General features: G+C 41.8%; 1 protein-coding gene across 2 annotated transcripts in view; it reads left to right on the forward strand.

Annotated features, from left to right (window-relative positions):
- LOC137413632 (sodium-dependent multivitamin transporter-like) overlaps window positions 1-27,559 on the forward strand; it is a 148,615-nt gene that overhangs the window by 36,974 nt on the left and 84,082 nt on the right. For both annotated transcript variants that reach the window (XM_078773265.1, XM_078773266.1), the window contains 2 exons: window positions 3,870-4,010; window positions 14,635-14,764. In XM_078773265.1, coding sequence (XP_078629391.1) covers window positions 3,870-4,010; window positions 14,635-14,764 — 271 coding nt within the window. The remainder of the gene's footprint in view (window positions 1-3,869; window positions 4,011-14,634; window positions 14,765-27,559) is intronic.

A 27,559-nucleotide genomic window follows, 5' to 3' on the forward strand; every position in this document is an offset into this window, starting at 1 on the left:
CCACCACGTGATTTGTAAATACCTCACCAACACTTAATTTAAAAACACCTCACCACCACATAATTCAAAATATCTCACCACCACGTGATTCAAAACCACCACCACGTTATTAAAAACACTTCACAACCAAGGAAACAAAAGTTTGAGGGAGTACTTCAGTGACAACACAGACACTGCCCAGATATGTAGATATATAGATAAATGACTGTACCTGAGTTGCTGTTTTGTCATGGTTTACAGTTTACACAAATCATAATACAAACAATTATTTTGCACAAATGTATTTGTAATATACGTGATATTACATTTTATAAACAATTGAAGTTGAAGACTTAAGTTGAAAAAAAAAAAGATTATTCAAAAAAAAATTACCAAAATAAATAAATAGAATTTGAATATTTTTCAAATACAATACCCTTAAGGGCCTATCTCATTGGCCTGGAGACTAGGTGGCGACCTGGTGGCGACTCAAGTCTCCGCGACGTCTCCTGGAGACTAGCCGGGTCTCCGGGAAGTCGCGGGAAATTCAAACATGTTCGATTTTTTTGGACGTCGCTGAGACTAATTTTGTCCGCGACGTCTCTGCGACCTGCTGGAGACCAAGGAGACTGAGGAGACGTTGCGGCGACGTTGCGGCGACGTTGCGGCGACGATGCGGCGACGTCTCCGCGACGCTGCTTGATGCTGCTTGACCCACTTTAGAGACCACGTGACTGAGCGCATGCTGGCATCATCGAGACGCCTTCACTCCTGGTCCAAGTCAGGTACAGGATCCGGTCAAGGTCTTCATCATTTGGTACTTGTTCCTGCTACTGCTGCTGCTCCTTATACTGCCTTGGAAGAGGCCCCACCATCTTGTCTTGCCAGGGGACAGCTCCAACTCCAGAGTAGTACTGTCCTTCCACCATGCCACCCAAGGGCAGTGGGGGCCGGAAGGGCAAGAAGAAGGAGGATGAAGCAGTTGTAGCAGCTTCAGCGCAGTTTGTGGATGCTGAGGCAGCAGTTGATGCTAGAGAAGATGAGGAACATGGTTCCAGCGGCGATCCGACTAGAAAACAATATGATTGGAAAGAGGGGCATCAAGAGGCAATGGCTGACTTCTGGGAGGATCATCTGGAATTTTACGATAAATCGTATGCAATATACAAAGATAACCAATACAAGAAAGCAGCGGTTGAAACCTTCCTTGTTGATATGCAGAACATCTTCGAGGAGATCAAGAAGCCCCTACCTACATGTGACTATATATTTAAATTGCATTGAATTTATATTTAATTGCATTAAAATAAATACATGCAAAAATATGCAAAAAATGTAGCAAAAGGAGTAGTGATGAATATCATCGCCCTGGCGTAGACGTCGCCCTGGCGTCGCCTTGGTGAGAGCGCAAGCCATTTTTTGGTCTCCCGAGTCACCTGAGTTGCCCGAGTTGCCGCAACTGATCAGTTGCGGCAGTCGCGGCGACTGATCAGTCGTGGCAGTCGCGGCGACGTCTCCGCCAATGAGATCGGCCCTTTAGGACATATCCACGGGAGAGATAGGTGCATACCAGAAGTTTGGAACGATTTCACAAAAGTTTGAAGGAGTAGTTCAGTGACAAGACAACACAGGACAGACAGTGCACAGATATATATCTTTATTTATTATAATAGAGCAAACGTATATGGTTCGCTATGTATGTATGTATGTATGTATGTATGTATGTATGTATGTATGTATGTTTATATGCGACGAAAACGTCTGCTTCTTCTTCAAATAAATTTACCACCCTCTTAATTATATCCTCTTAATTTACCACTTACTTTTTCCACATGCAAAATTTGCATTTATTTTTATTTAAATTATACAATGGACTACAAAATGTAAATGTTTCATGATATTTGTTATATTATATCACCTTTATCTATCAATATTGTTGAAATGAAGATCAAATAGGTGTATGTTGAAATATGTTGAAAAAGTCAAAACTTTAGATGGGGTGTACTTACTTTTTCACATGACTGTAGATTAGCAGGGTAGATCTAGTTACTTTTTGGTTGGATGTGACTTTCTTCCTTTTAAAATGTATTGGAATATAAGACCGGTCGTTTGCTGACAGGAATACCAATCTTTGTGTAATTTTCAATTGTGTAATTATTACCTTTGTGTAATGTGTAATTACCTCCTCCCTCCATTATTTCCTCCATAAATATTATACGATTTCAGCACAAAGAGAATTCCATAGGCATTTCCAAGTTTTTTATATACCATTAAGAAAAGTAATAAACAGATGTGTGACAAGCTTCTGTGAAACAACAATGACCGCACTATGGTCACAACCTGCGACAAAATCTGTTAATGGGCCGATTGGGAAACACATGTAATGTGGTATTAAAAGATTAACTTGACACCTCTCATCCATAACAGATAGCCACGGTTATCTCAGAACGATCTGATTCGCTACATGGCCAAGGATTGTTTAACCCCAATATAGGGCCGTTCAAAAATTATGTAACGTTATTTTTTTAGGGAGGAGTGTACTGCATGTGCATGCTGACGGGCTTTATTAAACCTTACTAATAATTTTATTCGACATTGCTTAGATTTTTTGGGATCCATCATCGTAACACTCGACCCAAAGAAAGTCAATGCAAATCTGACTCAACAAACCTGAGCAGTGTATAATCAGCAGAGGCCTACAGGCCTGATGTCTTAGGCCCACCAGAAACCCAAGATGGCGGCCATATTATTTTGTCTGGGTGCCATGGTAGATTGAGTCAAGAAACAAATGCGGGTGGGGTCTGGGAGCTGTCTGACCATTGGGTGCACATTTCAAACAACAACACCCTCACCAACAACCACAGCAACAAACAGCCATGCAGAGCTTTTGTTGACTTGTGACACATCGCAGCTACCAAGACAGGGGTATATGCAACAACGCAAAGTTATGCATGGAACTGTCGTTAGAGAATTTTCCTGGAAAGCGATATCCACATATGGAGATGTGAATTGGCCTCCCAGATCTCCTGATCTTAGCCCTCTTGATTATTTACTTTGGGGACATTTAACAGACAGATTGTACAGGAACAGGCCACACACACTCAATGAACTGAAAGAAAACATTCCAAATGAAATTTAAGATATTCCGATAGACTTATGAAGGTTATGAGGGTTCTACAGACACATGTTTATGATAAATGGTTTGTCTACAAACATTTGTTTATGATCAAGGAACAACTTCATCTCAATTGAATGTTATATTTTGAGCACAAATCGGAAAACAAACCTGCAATTTAACAGTACTTTTGCTCTGAATTTGTCCCAATCACAAAGGCGCAGGAGTGAGATAATGTTTTAAATCTGTCTGTCTGTCTGCCAGTCAAACAAAATTGAAAATCATTCCAAACAGGAAACTTACTGTTTTTAGCAACATAATAAAGGACACAAAGAACAGGTAGGAATAACTAATGCAATGTGTTAAATTAGGTGGTGTAAAAGACACTGCATAAACGGCAATAAACATTTGGGAATTTTTTTTCTTGTACAACCTGTAAAATATTTTTTTTATTTAAATGTAATTATATACCAAAACAATTTAGAACACAAATCGCGTTTTTGGTACTTTCAAAAAGCTTTTGTTTAGCAGTACCAGTACTTGGACAAAACATTATGGCATTTTACATCTCGACCAATCAAGGTTGCTGCTCGCAAACCCCACCCATGTCCTTTTTTCCTCAAGATTGTGCAGGATAAGGTGTTCCATGAATGCTGTCGTGATTTATGATGAAAACTGTGAAATTATATTTTGCAAAATGATACTTCATTAAATAAATTTGCATGTGGTTTCAATGTCCTTTGTGTATTCTAACTGATTCTGGCGTGTATCCCAGCCTGAACCCTGACCCCACAGAGCGTCACACGTTTTGGACGCTGTGTGTGGGAGGTACGTTTGTAATGGTGGCTCTCTTTGGGACGAACCATGCCCAGGTGCAACGCTACCTGACCTCACGATCGGAACGACAGGCACGCTTGTGAGCTAACACGCCGATCTGAAACTTAAAAAAGCCTTGTTTTTCATATTGCTTGTATTACTTTTACTTTATATTTAAACCTTGAACTATCCGCCATTCAGTGTGCTTCCAACTCTGTTATCCCAAATTAAAACAAAATAAATTAAATAAATCAGATGAGAAAAGGGATCAACAACGCCAACATTTTAAGTGAAAGTTTCATGGTGGTGTCTACCAGAGAACATCAGAAGGTGGTTGGCCCTGGATGGACCATGTGAGATGCTTCCAGGAAAGCCCTTTGCCCAAGACTGAAATGATGTTAAATACAAATATAACGTGCATTTGAATCTGATGCAGTGGAAGTTGTGATTCCAAATAGTTCATCTATTTATGGTGTACGCACAGAGGGAAGAGGAGGAGGGGATATGGAAGTCAGGCTAAGTTGAAAAGACGAGCAAAGATACCTGCCCATGAGGACGGGTTAATTCCACCATTTTTATTATGTCTTTCGGCACATTTTATTATGGCGTGCAATACCGACTTCCACCAGGGGGCACTATAGAACCACCTTTAGAGGCCATCCAATTGGTACGGATCTCAGAGACGGCACTCCCCTTAGCAAGGGGGGGTTAATCCCCTTAGCCTGTTAAGCTGGCCGTCTCTGGTCCTGGTACCTGTAATGCTCTTTTGCGGGGTGGAATTGATCAGGGTTATTGGTCCTGGTGTTCTCCCGAATACCTTTACCAATCCCTCCGCAAAACAGGGAGACAAGTACCGCTCGAACCACGGACAAGATGGTATTTGCCGAGCGGTTTAGCAATCCGCGGTTCGAGCCGTTATCAATTGACTAAACCCGATTATGAACGTTGGCCAAATCGTGCCACAGGTACTCAATCAAAAGAAGGGACTAAAGCGATCGGGGGAGAATGAAACCAAAGAATAAGAAGGAACAGGTGGAATTTATTAATTATATACAAAACCAAAGAAGAGGAGGAACGAAAGTAATTTACAGAAGAAGAAGAAGACACAGGGCAAGCCTTAAAACAGTCTTATATAACTCTTATATATATAAACTCTTATATAAGCCTTAAAACATTCTTAGACCAGGGGGCACTATATGGTACACATTTACATTGAGAGAATTGGGGACCCAATGACCCAATGACCCCCACCTTGGACCCAATGATTATTTTTAAAAAAATTGCCCCTAAAGCCCGCCCAAAATTCCAGGCACTTCCACAGGTACAAACAGCAGATTTCAACTCATTCCGTACAGCGGTTCAAGAATGCATATACGTCAAACAAAGATATACAATCACACAAACAACACACAAACATACACTTCTCAAAATATGTATAATATTGTTGTTTTGTATGCTAAATCGAGGCTCGTGTAAGAGCTAACACATTACACACGAAAACATGCATGGACCCATAACACATACAATAAACTAGAACGCCACTCAGTGGAGCGCATACATACTCCCGCCGTGGGTCAAGTTGGAATAATACATTTTGTTTAACATCCCCTCTCCCCAAAACAATAAATGAAAAAGAAAGTAGGCCCTAACTGTCGGAGAATTTATTTTGATATATCTCGGAATTAGAGGAGAAAAACATCCTTTAAGAATAAGAACTAGAACGCCACTCAGTAGAGCGCATACTCTTCTGAGCCCTATCTTCCAATGGTAAAAAATCCTTCAAAAAATTCCTGGATCCGGAATAATATCCTGAGCTTCACCAAAAACTAATCAATTCTTCCGTATCTCAAGGGCAATCATCCCACCAACTTTTATCCAAATCCGTTCAGAAGTTTTCCAGATATCCTGTTCACAAACACACGAACATATGAACACATACGCACACACACATGGACGGACACGATCGAATGCATTACTCCCTGGCGGGAGTAATAAAAGCTTTAATGCAGTAAAACAGAAAAAAAATTCCCAAAAAAATTCCCCCCAAAATTCCTGGATCCGGAATAATATCCTGAGCTTCACCAAAAACTAATCAATTCTTCCTTATCCCAAGGGCAATCATCCCACCAACTTTCATCCAAATCTGTTCAGAAATTTTCCAGATATCTTGTTCACAAACACACGAACATACGAACACACATACGCACACACACGGACGGACACGATCGAATGCATTACTCCCTGGTGGGAGTAATAAAGGGAGTGAGAAGCAAGAGGGGGAGATAGAGGAAAGCATACAAGCACAACAACAGTAGAGAACAGGGATGTCGGTAGAACTGTGGAAGGGAGCGGGGAAGGGGTACAGGGGTACATGGTATAAAGCAAATGAATGCCACGAGACCTCTATCCATTGTTGAGAAAGCAGAAGCAGCATGGCCAGAGTGGAGTGACCTGGTCTGAATCCAAATTGATGATCCGAGATCAAGCCATTGGAGAAGAGGAAGGATTTAATGTCAGAAGTGATGATTGCTTCCATGGCCTTGCTGATTATTGGGAGCAGGCTGATTTGTTTGAAGAATCCTTTTTTGCACCTTTTTTGTGTAAAGCGATAATGTTGGCTGATTTCCCAGCAGATGGAAGATCACTTTGAGCAAAATAGAGGGTGAATAGAACATAGACAGTGTGTGTGTGATGGAGCAGCAGAGCAAGTTTTTAGGACACGTGGGCTGATACCATCTGGTATGGTTGCAGGATTTGAGTCAAGGTTTTACAGCCACTTCTTCACCTTGTCGGGAGAGGAAACAGGGTCCAGGAGTAGCTGGGTGCAACTGGGTAAGGTGTGTACAGAGAGTGATGGGTTTGGGACACAAGATTTGGAAGCAAACATGGAATTGAGGCATTCAGACTTCTCACTTATGATACTTGGTGGAAGCACCATTTGCAGCAATAACTGCTACGCGTCTTTTTGGATAGGTCTCTACCAGCTTTGCACAGCGAGATGGTGAAATATTTGCTCATTCTTCACATGCAAATTGCTCTAGTTCTGCTAAGCTTGATGGGGATCGTCCATGGACTGCAATCTCCAAGTCTTACCATAGATGTTCAATTGGGTTCAAGTCAGGACTTTGACTGGGCCACTCAAAAATATATTTTCTTCTCATTGAGCCACTCCAGTGTGACATTAGCTTTGTGCTTCGGATAATTGGCCTGCCGAAATGTGAATCTCCTACCCAGTTTCAGATTCAAGGCTGACTCGAGCAGGTTCTCACCTCGGATTCTCCTGTACTTAGAACTGTCCATTGTCCCTTATATCCTGAAGAGCAGGAGCTTGTCAGTCCCTGTTGATGAAAAGCAGCTCCATAACATGATGCTGCTACAACCATGCATGACAGTAGGGATGGTGTTGACTGGGTGATGTGCAGTGTTAGGCTTGCGCTAGATTTAATGCTTTGAATTTTGACCAAAAGGTTCAATTTTTATCTCGCCTGGCCACAAAACGTTTCTCCACATGCCTGCAGTATCATCTAGATGCTTTTTCGCAAATTCCATATGAACCTTTAGATGCATCTTTTTCAGTAATGACTTCTTTCTTTCAACCTGTCCATAGAAGCCAACTTTGTGAAGGGAACAGGAAATTGTTTATTGATGAACACTGACCCCCATCTCGGATGTAGAGCCTTGCAGATCTTTCAAAGTCATTGTTGCATGTACAGTGACATCCCAAACCAGTTTCTGCTTGCCCGAATGCTGAGTTTGGATGGGCGACCTCATCTAGGTAGAGTCTGGATGGTATGGCACGTCTTCCACTTCTTAATGATGGATTTCACCGTAATCAAAGGGAAAATTAGTGACTTTGAAATCTTCTCATAGCCCTCTTCTGAATGGTGCTTCTCCGCCACTTTATGTCTGACATCTTTGGAAAGATCATTGGTCTTCATGTTTGCCTTGTTGATTGACCAAGTCAGTTGCACCTTAAAACTCCTTAGATAAGTGGGAAGTTTTAATTTTTTAAGTTAAACTACTGACTACACATATTACATGAGCTATTACATGAACGATACAGGTGAAACTGACGACACCTATTTTGCAACCTTTCAAACAATAAATTTTCTCCTGAAGTTATTTGGGGTTAAATTGGAAAAGGGTGTGAATACAGTCGGACCCCTCTATTCGTGGAATCTGCGTATTCACGGTTGATCAAATGCGGCATGTTTCTCTATTCGCAGAAAAATGTCCTGCAAATTCACGGGGTTTTTTCTATTCGTGGCTGTGTTCCGCGAAATCGCATTTTTTTTTTCTTTTATTCACGGCCATGTTCCGCAAATTCGCGTTTTTTCAGGGGCGCAAAAAAAAAAATTCACGAGCTGCTACCTTGACACATTTATAAAACCCATCTTTCACCAGCTATGCATGAAGCAGCTGGACGTACGCAAAAAATACTTATACAAGCCGCGAGCATGACCTGCTTATACAGTACAGTACAATACCGTACATTCACTGCTGTGTGCTTTGCGTTTTCATGGCTTTCGCGGGCGCAAATTTTAGCCGCAGTATAAGCGAGCTTCGCTGGATATCCCACCAGATGTGTAAACAAGTCAACTCTGAAAATTATAGAATGCAAAAGATTCATTAAATAGAAGATTTGTAATGCCAAGAGGACATCAAGTTAATTATGTGAACTGCACATTTGCAAGTTTTCCATATATCGTTGTTTGGCAATGGCGTTGCTAACTGAATGGGTGAACTAAACATTTCCCTGGAAAACTATACATTTTCTAGCAATAATGCGGGTGTCAGTGTAATTATTGACCATGTAAACAAAGGTATAGACACCTTATTCGTGATATTATCATGCATAGTTCTCCAGATATTGAGAAAAATAGGTTTTTCGGTAATGGCGTCACTAATTGAGTGATTTCGGGGGGAAAGCCACGGGTTAGACCCGGCAGCAATGCATTTTTGTGATGTCTGTGAATGACCCCATCAGCCCATGAGGTCAAACGTTCCGGCGCCTTTCACTTGAATAAACCTTCTGGGCTCCTGGACTATTAAGCTAGTTAAGCACTTTTAATAAACTGTAAGCGCATTCCTTCAATAAATTGGAAATGGTACCTGGTGTTGTCGTTTTTTTACATTTGTAAGCATTTTTAATGAAACTGTAATCATGTGCATTTGGGGTCGAAAACATTTTAAACTTATAAAAAAATTCCTCTATGAATCAGGAACCGCTGGGAACCTATAACGTATCCCCCCTTTCCCCATTGAAACAATGCCGCGGCATACATTCACGGGATTTTCATCAACCTTCGTGGATTATCGTCGACATTCTCGGGATTTGCCTCGCCATTCGCGGATTTTCCTCTCTATTCGCGGTTTGGTCCTCTCTTTTCACAGATTTTCGCGACTCGGGAATCTATACCCCTTTTTCCATTGAAACAATGGCCCACTAGTCGCGGGTTTCGCTCTTCGCGCATTTTCCAGGAACGTATCCCCCACGAACAGCGAGGTCCGACTGTACTTATGCAACTGAGAATCATCTGATTTTCTCTGTTAATCTAACTTATTCACATTTATTCTGCATTTTTTAAGCTTTATCACTTTGAGTAGTTTGTGAAGACTCTATATATTAAGTTTGATTTGAAAGAATCATGAAATAAGCTCAGGTGGAATCAAAATGTGAAACCTTTGGAGGGGTGAATACTTTTGCAGGCCACTGTACCCCCATTAACCTCTCCCTACTCCACACCAAATCCCTCCTCCTTCCAAATTTCCAGTTTTTCCTTCCTGAGAGTTTCCTTCCGTATCCATCTTTGTCCACCCCATGCATCCTTTCCTACCTGTCATTCTTTCCCACTCCCATTGTTTTTTCCAAGTCTCCCTCTATGTTGTCGTTAAACACCAGCTGTTAGTGCTCCCTCTCTGATAATGTTCCTTTTGTCTTGTTGCATCTTGATCCATTCAGTGTTCTCGCTCTTCCACAAGACTCGACTCCAAAAAAAAGAAACATGCTTAACCCGCCCCCCCCCCCCCCTTCCCAAATAGCAATATGCTAAAAAGTTTTGTAATGATACGCAGGATTGTAATTTTGTATTTCATTTGGTGAACTGTCGCCATGTTTATTTTCACATCCATATCACAGCTCATCGTGTCATTGGAGGATTGTTATTCCACAAGCGGAGACAAGATGAGATGAATTTGCACCTGCGAATGCCAGTTGTGAGTTTGTGGAAAATGTGCAGGCCGGAATGGCATGGTAGAAATGAAAATGAGAGAAGGCAAAGAGTGGCTATAACTGCACAAGCACAAAACATTCTGTTTCTCCTCGAGCTTTTGTAGGACCTCCAAAAATGGCACTTGGCACGTTCTGATGAAGTTGAACGTCAGGAAAGCGACTTGTTCTGATCGATCAGCCCCCGGCCTGCTGCGGTCTTGTGCTAATGAACTGTCGCCCATTCTATCTTTCCTTTTAAACTGAGCACTTCAGCTTTGTAAAATCCCCCGTGAAAAATTCCACAATTATCCTTGTGCCAAAGCGTTCCCCAGTGAGTTATCTAAATGAGTGTAGACCAGTCGCGCTCATAAATATTTCCATTGACCAGAAGTGGGATATAAAAGACCTACCACTGTGTGAGGAAGGCTAAGCAACAGTGGTTCTTTCTTAGAAGGTTGAAAATTTTCAGTGTTGACTGTGCTGTGTTGATTAAGTTCTATCGGGCATGAAGTAACCTAATAGAGAGTGTCCTGACACCGTTTTTCACTGTTTGTTATGGCAGCTCGACGCAGGATGACCGAGCTCAACTCAACTGGATTGTGAAAACCACTTGTAAAATTATTGGGTGCGATCTGCCTTCCATCGAGAGCCTGTACTCTAGTCGAGTAGTGAAAAGAGCTAAAACTATCGTCCGAGATGAGTTCCACCTTGCAGACGACATTTTTAAACTTCTCCACTCAGTTAAAAGTTATCTGAGAATTCCTTAGTGAAGGACCGTATTTATGTACGTTTTTGAGCAGTGTGTAAAGGTTGAAGAGTCGAGGTCCAGGTTCAATAGATATTTAACTACTACTTTGAACGCCGCCCCAATTATCCCCACCTTCTTGTGGGGTAGGGCAGGAAAAGTTTTTCAGCCCAAGTCTTTCAGGAACTGGATGACCAACACTGACATTTGACTGTATCCATAGTCAAGGCTTGTGGAAGAGCTGGAACACAGAATGGATAAGGATGCAACATAACAAAAGGAACAGCAGAAAGAGAAGAGGAAATGCCAACAGCAGGACCGACGGAGAAAATATATGAAGATGGACAAACAAATGATGCAGGCATCGATGAGGGGTAGGAGATGGACAGGATGGATATGAAAGCAAAAGCTTGGGATGGGTGAGAGGTGGTTTAATGGGTGTAGAGAACATCATGGTTTTGGATGGGGGATGACCTGAGATGGTGGTAAACAGCTGTCTTGAAGACCTAGAGGAAGGAATGAGATTGAAGAGAATGTGGCACTTCGTTCTGCAGGTGGGAAAAAGGAGGAACAAATGAGTGGAGGTGAGCTGTGGTTCTGGATTTTGGCAGTTTCACTAGGATGGGGTTGCTGGTGGACCACGTGCTTCCTGCAGATGCCTGCGGGAGGGGAGGAGGACAAAGCAGGTAGAGGGCAGAGGGTGCACGACCAGTAAGGAAGTGGAAGAAGACAGAGATACCACCAACTTGTTGGTGATGGCGAAGTAATAGGCCCTTAGACTCAGCTTCATCGCGAGAGATTCCAATGATCTTGAAATTGGCTTCCATGACATAAAGCTGAGCAAGATTAGAGGCAAGGGAGCCGGCCCAGAGGGGAGAGCAGTACTCCAGGAAGCTGCAGATGAAAGCTTTGTAGATGGATAGGAGTTCAGGTGTACCAAGGAAGGACTTTCCATGACAGAGGATAGCCAGTCGGCATCTGTCATTGGAGGCCAACTTTGAAATGTGGCCCGCCCAAGATAGATCATGGCTGAGAGTGAGAGCCGAGAGTTTGAATGACTGAACCTCTTGAAGACGGTTGTTGAGAAAGTAAAAATGAGGGTTTGAGTGAAGCATGGTCATTTTGGAGAGCGAGAGAGTGAATGTGTGGGATTTGTCAGGGTTAAAAGACATATCAAATCGTTGAACAGATTTTGATTTTGTCAATGTCTGAAGAGAGGAATGAGGCCGCTGCCTGTCTATCATAAGGATGAGGGATGTCACGTTAGAGAGATAGGAGTCATCATCAAAAAGATAAAGAGGATTTTCCAGAGATTCAGTGAGATCATTCATGAATATTAGGAGTTAGATGACGCCTCGAACACTGCTTTGGGGCACTCCAACCTTGACAGGGAGAGGAGAAGAAAGGATTCCATTGAGAGCCACATGTTGGTTACGAGAGTGGAGGAAGTCAGTAAGCTATGTGTAGAGTTGGCCTTGGATTCCAAAGGCCGAGGGTTTGGAAAGTAAGGCAGGATGCCAGATTGTATCAAAAGCATGAGATATGTCCAGAGAGACAGCCATGATCTCATATCTGACATCGAGGGACTCCATCCATTGTTGGGAGAGTAGAAGCAGCATGTCCAAGGTTGAGTAACCTTGTCTGAAACCAAATTGGTGATCTGTGATGAGGTTTTTGGAAAAATGGAATGATTTTATGTAAACTTAATAATGGATTCCATGTCACTGCTGATGATTGGAAGTAACCTAATTGATCTGTAGTTAAGGGGATCCGTTTTTGCACCTTTTTATGGAATGCAGTGATGTTGGCGACCTTCAAAGCAGATAGAAAGATAACTGGAGCTGATTTAGGAGGAACTTGCAATTTGTTCAGGGTGCCAGCAATACCTCGCCTACTTTCAATGAGGTACATTCTGGGACGTTTCTCTTCCACCAACAAATCATACCATATGGGACATGGGACATCCGGCTTAACGTCCACCCGTGGGATGGCGTACTACATGATGCATGACCTTACCTGCGAAACACCAATCTGAGAGTTTATAATTGGGAGGTAATCAAACTCAGACAGGACAGCTCAAAGGCAACTCTGGACTAACTCTGCACCAATACAATAAATTTTGTCGAAGGATAATCGTACAAGGTTCCGACAAATAAACATGGAGAGAGAAATTTTTCGAAATCATGTTTGGAAATTAATAGAAACTAGGGCATGCCCGTACTATATATATATCTAAAAGTATATCCCCCCCATTTATTTACATGCAATGGTTTGGTCCAAAGCGAACGGCTTGCGAGTACGGTGACAATCCCCCCCCTCTATTTACATGAAATGGTTTGGTCCAAAGCGAACGGCTTGCGAGTACGGTGACAATCCCCCCCCTCTATTTACATGAAATGGTTTGGTCCAAAGCGAACGGCTTGCGAGTACGGTGACAATCCCCCCCCCCCCCCCCCCCTCTATTTACATGAAATGGTTTGGTCCAAAGCTAACGGCTTGCGGAGTTTGGTAAAGAAATCGCCATCGCGTGCACAAATGCGCAGGAAAGCGAATGAATCGCAAATTAGTTTTAATTAGTTTTAAAACATAGTTTAACGCCCGAGCGAGTTTAACGCAATCGCAAATCGCATCGCAAAGCGAAAGAATCGCAAATTAGTTTTAATTAGTTTTAAAACATAGTTTAACGCCAACATAGCGCCAACATAGTTTGCCGACGGGAAATAAATGAATACGCTCTCAAATGTGCCGTCCGAGGCAGAGTCTGTTCGCCACGTTCGGCACACGTGATAGCTCGCTGCTCTCTGATTGGTTGAATCGTTTTTTGGACATAGCTCGGTAACTACTTCTCCGATTAATATGAAACCTTGAAAAGGCACATCCTCGGGTCCCCAGCAATATACCTGGCAAGTTTAAAGTATATCGGACCCGTGGTTGTCGAGAAACAGCGGTCACAGACAAACATACAAACATACAAACATACAAACATACAAACATACACACAGAGATTACTGGAATTATAGATAGATGAAGCCAAGCATGAATTGGAATAAAATATTTCCAAACATAAAATAAAATGGAACAATTGCAAGCACGATCTGCAGAAAGCCTATGAGTGAAAAATAAGGACAAATCCTGGAATAATCTTTGGGATGTTGTTTTGCCACGTGATCGATTTTGTCATCATAACAAACTGGAAATAAAGCATTGACATCATTGTTTGCATCCTCATTGCCTGTGTGTGAATAATGAAATAACTACATTGTATAGTCAGTTTATTACTCTGACCTGGCTGCAAGGGTAGTGTACTTACCTTTGAGCTGTCAGGTCTGGGTTTGATTCCCGAAACAACTATAAACTCAGAGTGGTGCGTCACAGGTCTGGCGTCAAAGTTGATGTCTGAGCATAAAACAATGGATGTTAAATATCTCAGTCTTTCACAAAGAGTAGGCAGGTTATTGCTGACACCCTGACAAATCACAAATTCCTGTCTTATCCCACAGGGGCACTGCATCAGTGGCACAACCTTGCTCCCGAGCAATTTTAGAGCACAGCTACATCATAGTCTACCCAATCTGCCTCGATGATATTAAAACAGAAAACCAATTTTACATTGTAATTACTTCGTTTTATAATTACAGATGTCCTTAATCTCCTGAGGAAGAGGTCAAACATGGCCACTGCTTTTAGAAATGATGGAATGCCTATGTCATGGAATTTCACCCTTTCTTCCCTGTCTTTTCTCTCCCAAACCACCCACATGTATGACAGTGCATGCTACATGGTGCTTCCATGTCAACAGATCATGATGGTGATTGGATGCCTGCTGGGGCTTGTTATGCATGTGCGCTACCGTGAGTGCAGCCCTTTGCGTATGGGTCTCGTGTCCAGCCATGATCAGGTACATTGCAGAGCCAGGCATTATGCCCGCTGTTTTCACCATTGGACGTCGCTTTCAAATGAATGAAAAACAAGTTAAGGTACATTCAAAGTACACCGCCCCCATGCCAAATAAATAAATAACACATCCTCCAGTGCGCGGGGGTTTTAGGTGCTCGGCGATGCCGCGGTGCAGCACATAGAGACAGTATTGGGAAGAGCGATGTACAATAATTGATTGATTAATTTTGTAATTAAAATAAATAAATTATAATCGTAAAATAATTAATTTCTTAATCAATTGGCAAATAGCATACCTAAACAACCAGTGTTTCATCCAAAGCTGTAACCTTTTGAAAATTCATTAAATAATTAATTAATCGGAAAAATTAAACAATTAGTCGATTAATTGATTAATCAATAAATAATTAATCGATTGATTAATCAATAGATTAAAAATATCCTTTATAGCCAAATCACCTAGTCATTGTCATGTCCAAATATCAGCTTACTAGCTCAAAAGGTGCCTGAGATATTGCCCAGATGAGAAAGAAAATAAATAAGTGATTAGTAATGGAAATAAATAAATACATAATAATCGAAAAGTTATTCATTTATTAATCAATTAACTAATAACATACCGAAACCCACCACCGTTTCATCCGAATCTGTAACTTTATGAAAATTAATTAACTCAGTAATTAATCGAATATTGAAATAATTTATCAATCAATTAATTAATCAATAAATAAAAAATATCCTTTACAGCCAAATCACTTGGTCATTGTCATGTCCAAATATCAGCTTCCTAACTCAAAAGGTGCCTGAGATATTGCCCAGATGAGAGAGAAAATAAACAAAAAAGAGCAATCAGAGATTGTAAACCCTCACCAGGATGTGTTTTCAGTGGTTTTTAAGGCTTTTGTGTAAAAACAAATATGGCGGCCGAACCACGTGACCGATGACGTCATCATTATTTTATTTTTTTCTCCACCAATTTATGCCTACATGATTGTCAAGAAGTTTCATCTTGATAGGATGAAGTTTTGTACTTGTCGAATTATGATGTCATAACGGAGGCACCTATGACATCATCATTAACATCTTTTATTCCACATGGAGAGTTCTTTACAATGAGCCATGTCTCAATTTTTTCTATTCAGCGCTTTCGGAGATATAGAGGTGCAAATTTTTCCGATTTTTCCAAGATGACGGCCGAACCACGTCACCTATGACGTCATAATTATCATTTAAACATTCCACATGTGGAGTTGCACCTATGGTGAAAATTTCCTGTCAATCGCACCAACGGTTGCCGAGAAAATCATATTTATTCTGTGCGGACAAACAAACAAATGAAAAATCGGTCAGAGACCGAGGACTTGCCGGAATGTACTTTTTTATCGGCCATTTTGGATCAAAATGGCGGGAAATATATCCATGTATATACGCTAAGCAATGGAAGGTAACTGAGTAAGTGTATGCATATCTCTTGTCCTTTCAGAGTTACAGTGGCTTGAAATATATTTTCAATGAAAACCTGGTCCCCTGACCTTTGACTCCAAAAAATAATTAAAACTAAGTATTTTTGACCATTTTATGCCACATGTTATTTTTCGGGAATTGAATAATGAACATTTTGGTGTTGGTTAGAAGGGAATCGAATAATGTTTGACAGAGTTATTAGTAAAAAAAACAATTTTTGACCTTGAGTTTGACCTTTCAAGGTCACTCAAGGTCAAAGGGCATGGTGCCAAATGAAATGTCGTATGTGACTTCCTATATGGCAGTAACAGTAAGTGTATGCATATCTCTTGTACTTTTAGAGTTATAGTGGTTTGAAATATATTTTAAATGAAAACTCGACCCCCTGATTTCACGTTTTGGGTGACCTTGAGCTTGACCTTGGGCCCAGAGAGTTAAAATTGGGCACAGTCTATTCCAGGGAAAGGTAAATATGTGTGTAAAGTATGGCGATGCTATGTGCAACGATGTAGACGTAGTACTGCGCACAAACAGCCAGACAGACAAACAGACAGACAGACAGACAAACCAACCAACCAACATACTTGCCGGAATAGATTCCGGCAAGTAACAAACAGACAAACGGACTCCAATGCAATACCCTCTCCTCTGGCAAGGGTAACAAACACACACACAAACCTGAGTGATCAACATACTCGCAAAATTTTTATTGCCAAGTAACAAGACAAGAAATATGGCGTGCAAAGCACGATACTTGCGAAATCCCTAAAATATACACAAAGAATTAAGTTAAGCACCCCCCCCCCCCCCCCCCGTCTTTTTACAACCTCGCACATTACAAGTTTGTTGTCGTCAAAACAGTGTAATATACCCATGATATTGCTATATTTTCTGGAGAAGTGATATTATGGTCACATAAAAACATAACAATCATGCCGTTTTCAATATTTTATTCTGAATAATTTAAGGTGAAATTTTTTGGGAATTTTAGGCATATTTTCACCTCAATTTAAGTATGGAGCTATAGGTCCATCACGGACAGTGTGGATGACGTTTATGTTTTCTAACGTACAGTCATTGTTCTGAGAAGACCTCTAGCGATCTTTGCGTCAATAACGTGTGTAGGACCCACGTGATCGGATCACTGACTCAACCAATCACTTTTTTTCACTTTGATCACTCAATTTCATCAATGGATAATTGCTAATGTCATACCAATCATTATTTGATCTCACATACCTTAGAATATATGCCAATGTATACATATACACAAAGAATATATATTAGGGGGTGCTTACCTTAATTCGTTGTGTATGGGTGCTTAACTTAATTCTTTGTGTATATGTTGTTGGCATATGATGACCTCAAAATTACTTGGTGGTTGAATTCAGTGACTTGGTATGCAAATCCTCTTAACATTTCAGGTCAATCAGATGAAAATTGAGGATTTTAGAAACTTGGCCTATGTTGACCTTTTTGTCTATGTTGACCTCAAAAATACTTGGCGGTTGAATTTAGTGACTATATATGCAAATCCTCTTCAAATTTCAAGTTAATTGGATGAAAATTGAGGAATTTAGAAATTTGGCCTATGTTGACCTTTTGGCCGATATTGACATCAAAAATACTGAGTGGTTAAATTCAGTGTCCAGATATGCAAATCCTCTTAAAATTGCAAGTAAATCAGATGAAAATTGAGGATTCTAGAAATATGGCCTGTTGACCTTTTGGCCTATGTTGACCTCAAAATAGTTGGGGGTTGAATTCAGTGACCAGATATGCAAATCCTCTTCAAATTTAAGTTAATTGGATGAAAATTGAGGATTTTCGAAACTTGGTGACCTCCAAAATACTGTTACGTCGGTAGGGTGGAGGAATATCTAGAGTCAGGTAGATCTGAATAGGTAACATGTTTCGTCTGTCGCGATAGGGAATCTACCTTGTAATAAGTTCTGTGTGTGTCGTCCGGTTTGTCAGGTAAGAGTATACCTGTGAACATACCAGGATGTTCGAGTGTTAGATAGTGTAGGGATTAAGATAAACCCCTGTGTGTCACACCTGGTAATCAAACCTTTGTCCCTTATGGCAATGCATACCCATATAAACACTTAGACAGGCCCTGTAGTGCACACAGTAACTAAATCCCCTTCCCTGACAATGACTTTGGAAGAAAACGGACAGGAAACCAGGCCAGGACACCGGCGATGATGGCTGCCGCCGGTCGCATCACGAACTTGCATAGCAACATGCCCAGGAGGTTGTGATTGGAGGGAAGGAGCTGGAAGGTTCGGTGGAGGGCACTGATTGGGTGGCGCGCCAAGGCTGACGTCGTAACCCAGGTTATATAAGGGCGCGCCAAATGACATTTTCTCTCTTGCTCTTGCTCTAGCTCTTGCACGTCCAGCTTTCACCCTTGCGCTCTCTGGCTGTCTCGACGTGCTTGAAGCTCTTGCGTTTCTTCTTGGTCTCGAGAGGTCTTGGTGGTCATTGGCTCACCATCTGCGTGGTGCTTGGAGCGGTGCTCGGTGCTTTGGAGCTTAGAGTGGTGTACGGACCTCGTGGGCGGTCGACGAGGAGCCTGGAGTGGGCGTTGGCTCGGGCCTTCGCGGTGCTGTGGTGCTGGAGCAAGGGACCTCATGGTGTGCAGCGGAGCTTGGAGCCGCATAGGGGCAAGACGACAAGACAGATAAGGACGCACCACATTCACAACCACACGACAATTCTTTTCCTTTCACCCATTCCTGTGTCTCGTTTCTGAAGTGAGGTGTGTGGGATCCCAATTTAGGACTTTTATTTGATATCGCCGCGTTTCCCTGCCCCGACCTTTGCAAATAAACCCTTGTATTATTTTCCATTCCTGCAAATATTGTGCCGTTTGAGTTCGTTCGCCTTCCACAGGTACACGCTTTTACCACAGCTTCCTCTTCCCTTCTCCTTCCCGTGCTACAAAAGCAAAATCCGTATTTGAGCGTCACCTCCAATAATTCCATTCTGGTCCATTTGCGAGCCCTGGTGTTAACCGAAGGGTCCGCGCGACAATACTTTGTGGTATTCAGTGTTGTGTTGAATTCAGTGACCATATATGCACATTCTCTAAAAATCACAAGAAAATGGAAACAAAATTGAGGATTTTAGAAATTCGGCCTAAAATGCTGACCTTTTGACCTATGTTGACCTATTGATATTTTGACCCCAAAAACAATGGGCTTCTTGCTTATGACCAACTCTTCCATTTGGTGAAGTTTCGTGAAGATCGTTTGAAAATTGTGACCTGTAAGTGACTGACATACAGACAAACAGACAGACAGACATAATGAAAAATCACTCATAGAGCGACACTTGGCAAAACAGAACAAAGTGGAATGGCACTCAGTCGAGCATCCTTTTAACCTCAAAAATAGTTGGCGGTTGAATTCAGTTGGCTGATATGAAAATCCTATACAAATTTCAAGTCAATCGGATGAAAATTGAGGCTTTTAGAAATTTGAAAAAAGTGGTTGACCTTTGGCCTACGTTGACCTTTTGGCCCACGCTGATCTCAAAAATAGTTGGTGGTTGAATTCAGTAAGCCGATATGTAAATCCTATTCAAAATTCAAGTCAATCGGATGAAAATTGAGGATATAAGAAATTTTAAAAAAAGTGGTTTACCTTTGGCCGATGTTGACCTTTTGACCTATGTTGATCTCAAAAATAGTTGGTGGTTGAATTCAGTTCACCGATATGTAAATCCTATTCAAATTTCAAATCAATCGGATGAAAATTGAGGATGTTAGAAATTTGAAATGGTTGTTGACCTTTGGCCTATGTTGACCTTTTGGCCTAAGCTGATCTCAAAAATAGTTGGTGGTTGAATTCAGTTTGCTGATATGTATATCCTATTCAAATTTCAAGTCAATCGGATGAAAATTGGGGATTTTAGAAATTTGAAAAAAGTGGTTGACCTTTGGCCTATGTTGACCTTTTGACGTTTTGACCCCAAAAATATATAGGATTTTGTCTGACCATGAACTCTAACATTTGGTAAAGTTTCGTGAAGATCAGTTTAAAATTGTGACCTGTAGGCAAGTATAAGTGAGCGGACAGACAAACCCACAAACCGGAGTGATTAACATACTTGCAAATAAAGTATTTTTTTTGCCAAGTAATAACGCACAAGAACCAATATACTTGAAAAATCTCGATTTTCGCAAGTAAAAACAAACAAACAAGCTGAGTGAAAACTGAGTACTCCCTTTTGGCGCGCGTCATCGCTGGGTCCCCTTTGGTGCCCATCGATGACGTCATGCAGCTCCGAGAGATGGAATAGGAAAGGAGAGGTGTGTAATAATTTGGGGCCATGAGAGGGGTCCTTTAGTGGCCTCGGAGCTGTCTAATCTGGACTTAATTCCCGACCTGACTATGTAAGCTATCAACCTGGTGCTTTGCGGTCAGAACAGTGCATCAATGAGTTTAACCTCCCTTATAATAGACATTAAGCAGAATATCCCAAGTGTTAATATTTGTAGGGTGAACATTAGAAATCACACAATTACTTTTGAATAGAGGAGGGCATTGTATGTTGGTACTCCTGCTAAGACCTACAGTACCTTGCAAAAAGAGTGGTGACCGTTTCAGAGCTCGTTTGCAACCACAAATGTTCACTACTTGTTCTGCGTGTCCTTACTCTGCTCCATTATAAGCAAAAAAAAGTATAAGCAAAAAAAACATGATATTGAAATTTTTGACCTCTGGCCCTCTCCTCCCCCCCCTACTTCCCCCAATATGCTACATACATACCCCTTCCTCTTCCTTTACTCCCAATATTTAACCAATCACTTGTGGGCACTAAGCTATTGGACTGGTTTATTCACTTGGAATAGTTTGTTTTTGCACTTTTTCCAAACATCAGTTTGCAAGAAATTTAAAAAATTGTTTTTTTTAGCTTAAAATGTAAGCTGGAGTTGACAGCAAGAGGAGCTCAGCCAAGTGTGTGCTACATTGGCTCCACTGTGACTAAGCTCTCACTAGCACAGGTACCTGTTTTCCTCCCAGCCTCGCGATTGGACCCATTGCCAAGCATAATTACAGTGTGGCTCAAAACACCAGCTGCATAATGATTAAGTGTCCTTGCCTAATCGGCAAAGCTCCTACTGGGTAATAGTTTGGGTCTTCAGAGTGGATCAAGAGATTGAATTCGTTTAAGTAATTGTTATTCAAAGTTTGGTTAGTGTGAAGGTTTTGCTGATACTTTGGAATAAGGTTCCTTTTTTGTTTTTTTGTTTTTTTTTGTACATAGTTGAGCTTTGTGGAAGAGGCAGTACGCTGAATAGATCAGGACGTACCAGGACAAAATGAACAGCAGAAAGAGGTGGGGGGAAACACCAACAATATAGTTGAATGCCAAGATAGTCCAGTCAAAATGTGAATGGACCCGCCACTAATTGCAAGAGAAACGAAGTAATACTTTTCTGAGACCTTGATGTCTACTAAATATCTGCCCAAAATTATATTTAAATATATTGAGTGGAACATGGTTTTTGAGGTCCTTTCCGATTTGGGAACTTTTCGGACTACCGCAATGTTTGGAAATTAATTATATGACAATATCACTCTTAATAATACACCAAATCAACTCTAAATTATTTATTTAATCATGTTTGAATACACTACCACAACTATTTGTACCCAATGTCCTTCTGTCCGTTCACAATATTTAACACGTCACTTCGTCTCTTCCATGGTCACTATCATCAGCATCCTCAAAAACGTCCACTGATTCGTCTGCATTTGCACAAATACCTCTGTACTCCCTACATGCAAATGTGCAAGGCAGCCCAAGTTTCCAACAACCGCAACGTTTATCACTGCAACCACCCTTGCAAGAACACCTAACCAGCTTTAGGAGATAGTCTGGTGCTGCAGCGAAGTCAGAATGCATAGGGATCATCCTGGTGTCCATGATCCTCCATCCCCAGTCAAGCGGGTTGAGTTTGTGTCCTTTCCACTCCTGAACCTGTTGGAATACCCGTAGGCTGTGATATTTGGAAGCTGAGCTCGTGGGTGGAAGTACCCGTGGGTGCAACGATGTTTTGTTTGTTGTCACCTTAGCATGAAATTTTGCTACCCTCAATTCGTTCAAATTGTCTGATGGTTTGCCTCCGTACACACAAACCATTGCTCTGTCTCCTGCAGCAATGACCTCATCCTGTGTTGACTCTTTATTGCCGAAAATTAGGGCCTCTTGCTGGAACATTTCATTGTCCTTGAACAGTTTGAGTCCAGTGCCTTTGCCGATCCCAAAGACCCTTGATGTCATGTCGCATCCCAGGTACGCATGGATGAAGAAAATGTTTTCACAGACAGTATCACCCAGAGCCTCTCTGACTTTGCCAATGTCCAAGTATTGTCTTGGATTCAATTAACCCTTTTTCGGCTCTGACATTAAGTAGAGAGGGTGCGCAGTATTCTTGCGAAAATAGTAGCACAGTAGTATCAACAAGTCAATGTCTTCGCCAACAAGAACAGTGTTGGATTTTGGAGAGCTACAAACTGCAGTTGTTGCTATGAGTAGGTCCGCATCCCCACTCGCATGAAGCACTTCACAATGAGATTCTTCCAGTTTCTTACCAAGAATGTCTATGAATTGTTGCTTGTTCTCCTTGTTCCGAAGAAACTCTTCCTTCTTGACAGAAAGCGTCATGGTTTGAGAAAAAGATACCTTCACTGATGGTCACTCACCCCTTTTCTGATGGGCACAGTCTTTCGTTGAGGGACCTTCATGATAGCCATCAAACACGACGATAGCATGCCCGTAATGCCTACTAACATATTTCACGTAGCGGTCAAGAATATCCTTGTACTGTTCACCTGACTGCCACGGTATGCGCTGCAATAGGGCACCGCCATCGAGTACGTATTGTATATCGGACGGTTGTGCAGTATCGGCAGGTGCCAAGGATTTGATTGCTGAGGCTAACGCTGGCTTATTGGTGGACAGCAAGGCATATTTGGTCTCGAACAAAGATGGAGGATATGTGCATAGCTCACAAAGGAGTGCTTTGGATAAGTCTTCTACTTCAGTGCCAGCGATCACAAGTCTCTGGAAGAGTAACTGAGGGTCGATATTGATGTCTCCGTCTGGTGTCTTCATTGCAGACTCTGAGTCCATAGTTATGGCTTGACCCTTCTTCTTGAAGCTGTATTCAAGCACATGTTTACCACTCATCTGGCCCAAGAGCCTTTCTCCCACAGTTTTCGCCTCATCAACATTCACCGTTGTCTGGGCAACTATACCAGTGAAAATGTTGTGAAGAGTATCGTCGTCTTGAAAGGGATCCCTCTCATGAAGAAACTCAAGCATTTTCTGGGTATCAGCTACATCATTCTTCTGTCTAGACTTTGATAGATCCTTGTGCTGTTCACTTGTCACATACATCACATCAGTGAGGTGTTGGAGGGCATTGTTCACCTCTGCAAAGAAAGGACTAGCCATGACCCAGACTGAGCGTTGTGTCTCTGTCATCCCTTGTCCCCTGGTCAGACCACCTGATGTCTTCAGACTTCTCATAAGTACTTGTTCGATGACTAAATCTGTAGACAGACCAGCCCAGTATCTGTCGCTCCGTCGGACAACTTGGAATCCTTGGAGAAATTTCTGATGTACTTCTGGATGGTCCTTTGGTAACTCGGTCATCAGTTGCAGATATATGTGCAGGCACTTTGTGTAGTGTCTGTGTCCGGAAGCTGCAAGATATGGAAGCATGGCGCGCAGGATATGCAAGTGAAGCATCCAATCCCCTGTTCTTTCAGATTTCAGAAAAAACCGGATAATGTCCACCATTTCCATGTATTGTAACCACAGTCTCGCTGTCCGTTGATGCCTTATTGTATCAATCACCTCATTGATTTTGTCTCCAATGACCTCCATCAACTTCGATGACTCGATGTCTGACACTGCTTGGTCACCCGACATCAGACCGTCAAACAAGTCGCCTGCATCATTGAGCTCTGCTGGAACTGTATGCTTGCTGTCTCCATCACTTGGGAGGTTCATCTGAAATACCTTCGAAGCAAGTTTTGCATTGAGTGCTGCATCAACGAGTAGATGTCCACGTATAGCTCTAGACACGGCTTTGCCACTCATCATGTGGGTTGTAGTGTTGCTGGCATATGCAACTTCCAGAAGCTCTTTGAGTCCAGTACCAGACATCAGGTGGCCAATACACCCAAGAAAACTCATGAGTGTATGGAATCCTCCTAGTCTTAGAACAATCGAGTGAAGTTTGCTGTCCGCTGGCTCGCTCTTGACTATGGTGAGAGCTTTCCACCAAAGTGGCTGATCAAATGTCAGTATCGGGGTTACACCATATCTCTGCGCATGTTCACAAACGAAATGCAGTGTGGAGTTGATGCAGTCCAAGTCACTTGGACTGAGATCAATCATGGGCAGAAACATTATTGATGCCTCACCCGGATGTTCTCCCTTGTGTACCATCTGCATCATTCCTGTCCAAGAGGGCCGAGGTGATCGAACAGTAAGCGAAACCTTCCAGAGGAAGTCAACATTTGAGCTGATTTGTCTCAAGTCGGTACAGGCTGGAAGCCTCTCGTAGAGAAAGGACTGCATTCCTCCACATGCTGATGTGAAAGGTCGTATATTGATTCACCCCACATGTCCTCTGCCGAGACAGCTCTACGGGCAATCTGAAGTGTCCGGACTGTTTTCGGGGTCACACTCGCAATAATGCCCATACCATGGAATGTGTTTCTCTCATTTAATGTGCAGATGTCATGGTCAACATTGTCCGCCACATATTGGATGAAATGTCCAGGGGTAAAACCAGGGATGTCTGTTCCACATGTGACTGCTGTGCTGCGCTCATACGTTTGCACCTCCGTGTATGAACAACTATACCCATGTGCAAAGAGCGTGTCTATGAGAAATCGAGAACCAAAATGGAAGTGCATTTGGATTCCAAGACCCACCAACAGTGGAGCTTGAAGGATCCTAGGCCTCACGGCTTGCATGATCGCCTGTCCCAGTGAGCAGATTTTTAAGTCTTTTCCTTTCCCCACAAACAGCATTTCGAGCAAGAGCTTTAGTGACTCAGGTAGAAACTTGGTTGCAGCATTGACAGTGGACATATCGAGAGTAGTCGGGTAAATGTCCTTATTTTGAGATACCTCTTTTATGTCACTTCTAATGAGATCAGCAGCTGTCTTGATCAGGCGCAACTTTTCTGTTTCAGGGTCCCTTTCCTTTTGCTGACGATAGAAGTCATGAAGAATCGACGATGCCACACCCCTAAATGTCACAACATTTGATTTTCCATTAATGTCTGCAATTATGATCTTATCACCAAAGTGATTGAAAAGGTTATCCTTCATGTATGAAAAACCATATGCATCACAGCCAGTGTCTACTAGGAAGTCCTCCATTTTCCCAATTAAATCACTAATTGTGGTTAGTTCCTCATCATTTTCCTCAAGGTACTTTGCCACCTTCAGGAACGCTTCATGTCTGATCTGGTTCTTGGGTCGACCAAGCTTCTGCTTTTTTGATGAAGACGCCTCTTCCGATTGGAATTTGAGTGGCATCTGTTTCTTTGTATGAAAGTTAACACTGCACACCTTATGGTATACCGCATCTGCTGCGTGTAGATCGCCAACAAATGCCATTCTGCTCCTCACAGTACCCGACCAGTTGTCAGATCGATTTTCACAGTCAGCAGACACATGATTTTGGAAGTCGAATGTCTTAACCTGGATCAACATATGGTCCTTTTTCCTCCCCTGGTACTTGCAGGATTACCACAGAAAAGACACTGAGTTCTGTAGTCAAACGCTGAATCCATTGAACGAAGGCACCTCCCTTTGTCTGCTTCAGACGAAACACGTTTTCGCTTCAGAGAAAGTTAAATGTCTCTCACATTGCAGAACACCCTACGACAATCTGTATGAACTGCCTGTCCTGGATGGACTTGGACTTCTTCACCACGCTCACGTCCAGCTTCTTCGATCCTCGTACAACCTTTATCCGTCAGTGTACTGGTTGGATCACTGGAGAGGGGTTTCTTACAGAAGACACAGTCGATATCACCCATGTTGCTGAAAAGAGAGGGAACTTAGGATTACATTTTATTCCCTGTGTTGTCCTACTATAAATGTATAGGTTCATAAAAATACAAAATTTGAACATGTTTATTATAAAATTAAATGTTAAAAAACTGCTTTTAAAAATAAAAATAAAACCTTAAACAATCATAAATTAAATATAATATGACTTACATTCACAATGACCACAGCATTTAACTGTCCTCAGCACACTGATCAAATCTCTCACTGCAAGCGTCACTCCACCTCTCGGTCACGGCTCTCGCTCAATCTGAAAATAAAGTATGATCCACTCATTATAATTGAGTATAATTTTATGTATTTGTTCAGAGGATCGACAGGTTTCAGAAAAATATCATTTTTTTTTCTCTTGCAATTAGTGGTGGGTTAGGGGTAAAAGTTCGCTAGAATGACTGGACTAAGACAGAGGGAGACTTGGACAACCAATGGATGTGGGAGGAATGAGGGGTAGGAGAGGATCCACACGATCGATACAGAAGGAAACTCTCAGAAGGGAAAACTGGAAATTTAGAAGGAGGAGGAATTGCGGTGGGGTGGGGGTTAAAGAGGGTAGAAAAGACCATGGTTTTGGATTGGGGATGATCTGAGATGATGGTAAACAGCTGTTTTGAATACCAGGAGGGAAGAATGAGATCGAATAGAATGTGTAAGTTGTTGTTTAGCTCAAGACAGTTCTCTTGAACAAGCCTGTGGCACGGAGACAGCTAATTGATCTCCTCGGAGCATCCCGAGATTCTCCACATATAGGATGGTGTACCCTACTTTTACGAAGTCAAGGCCACGACAGAGTTAGAAAGGGAGAGAGAGACTTTGACTTTTGTATAACTTTATTTAAACAAGGTTAGAAAAAAACAGACATAGCCAACGAACAACGATCATAAAAGGAAGGTGAAAGAATGAAAAATAAAATAGTACAAGTGCACCTTTAAAATTAAAAGGTGAGATTATTATACACTACTTTACACAGTAATGTCTTGCAACACCATTTTCGCTTAAAAAGCTCTAAATTATTTTAGCTTTGGTGAAAATAAAACTCTGCATGTAGCCTGGCCATGGTAAAGGCCTTAAAAACTATGAAAACATTGTAGTCAGCATCAGGGTTTGCAAGAAGTTTAGCTTTCCTTGTTTTATAAATTGCTAACTTCCCTTTGGCTATTAAGAAATTGGTGAGTACAGATACGACAGCATTTTTGGGGTTTAACGGCAAACCAAAAATA

Source organism: Myxine glutinosa, chromosome 2 (assembly GCF_964187855.1).
Source record: "Myxine glutinosa chromosome 2, kmMyxGlut1.1, whole genome shotgun sequence".
Classification (NCBI taxonomy): domain Eukaryota; kingdom Metazoa; phylum Chordata; class Myxini; order Myxiniformes; family Myxinidae; genus Myxine; species Myxine glutinosa.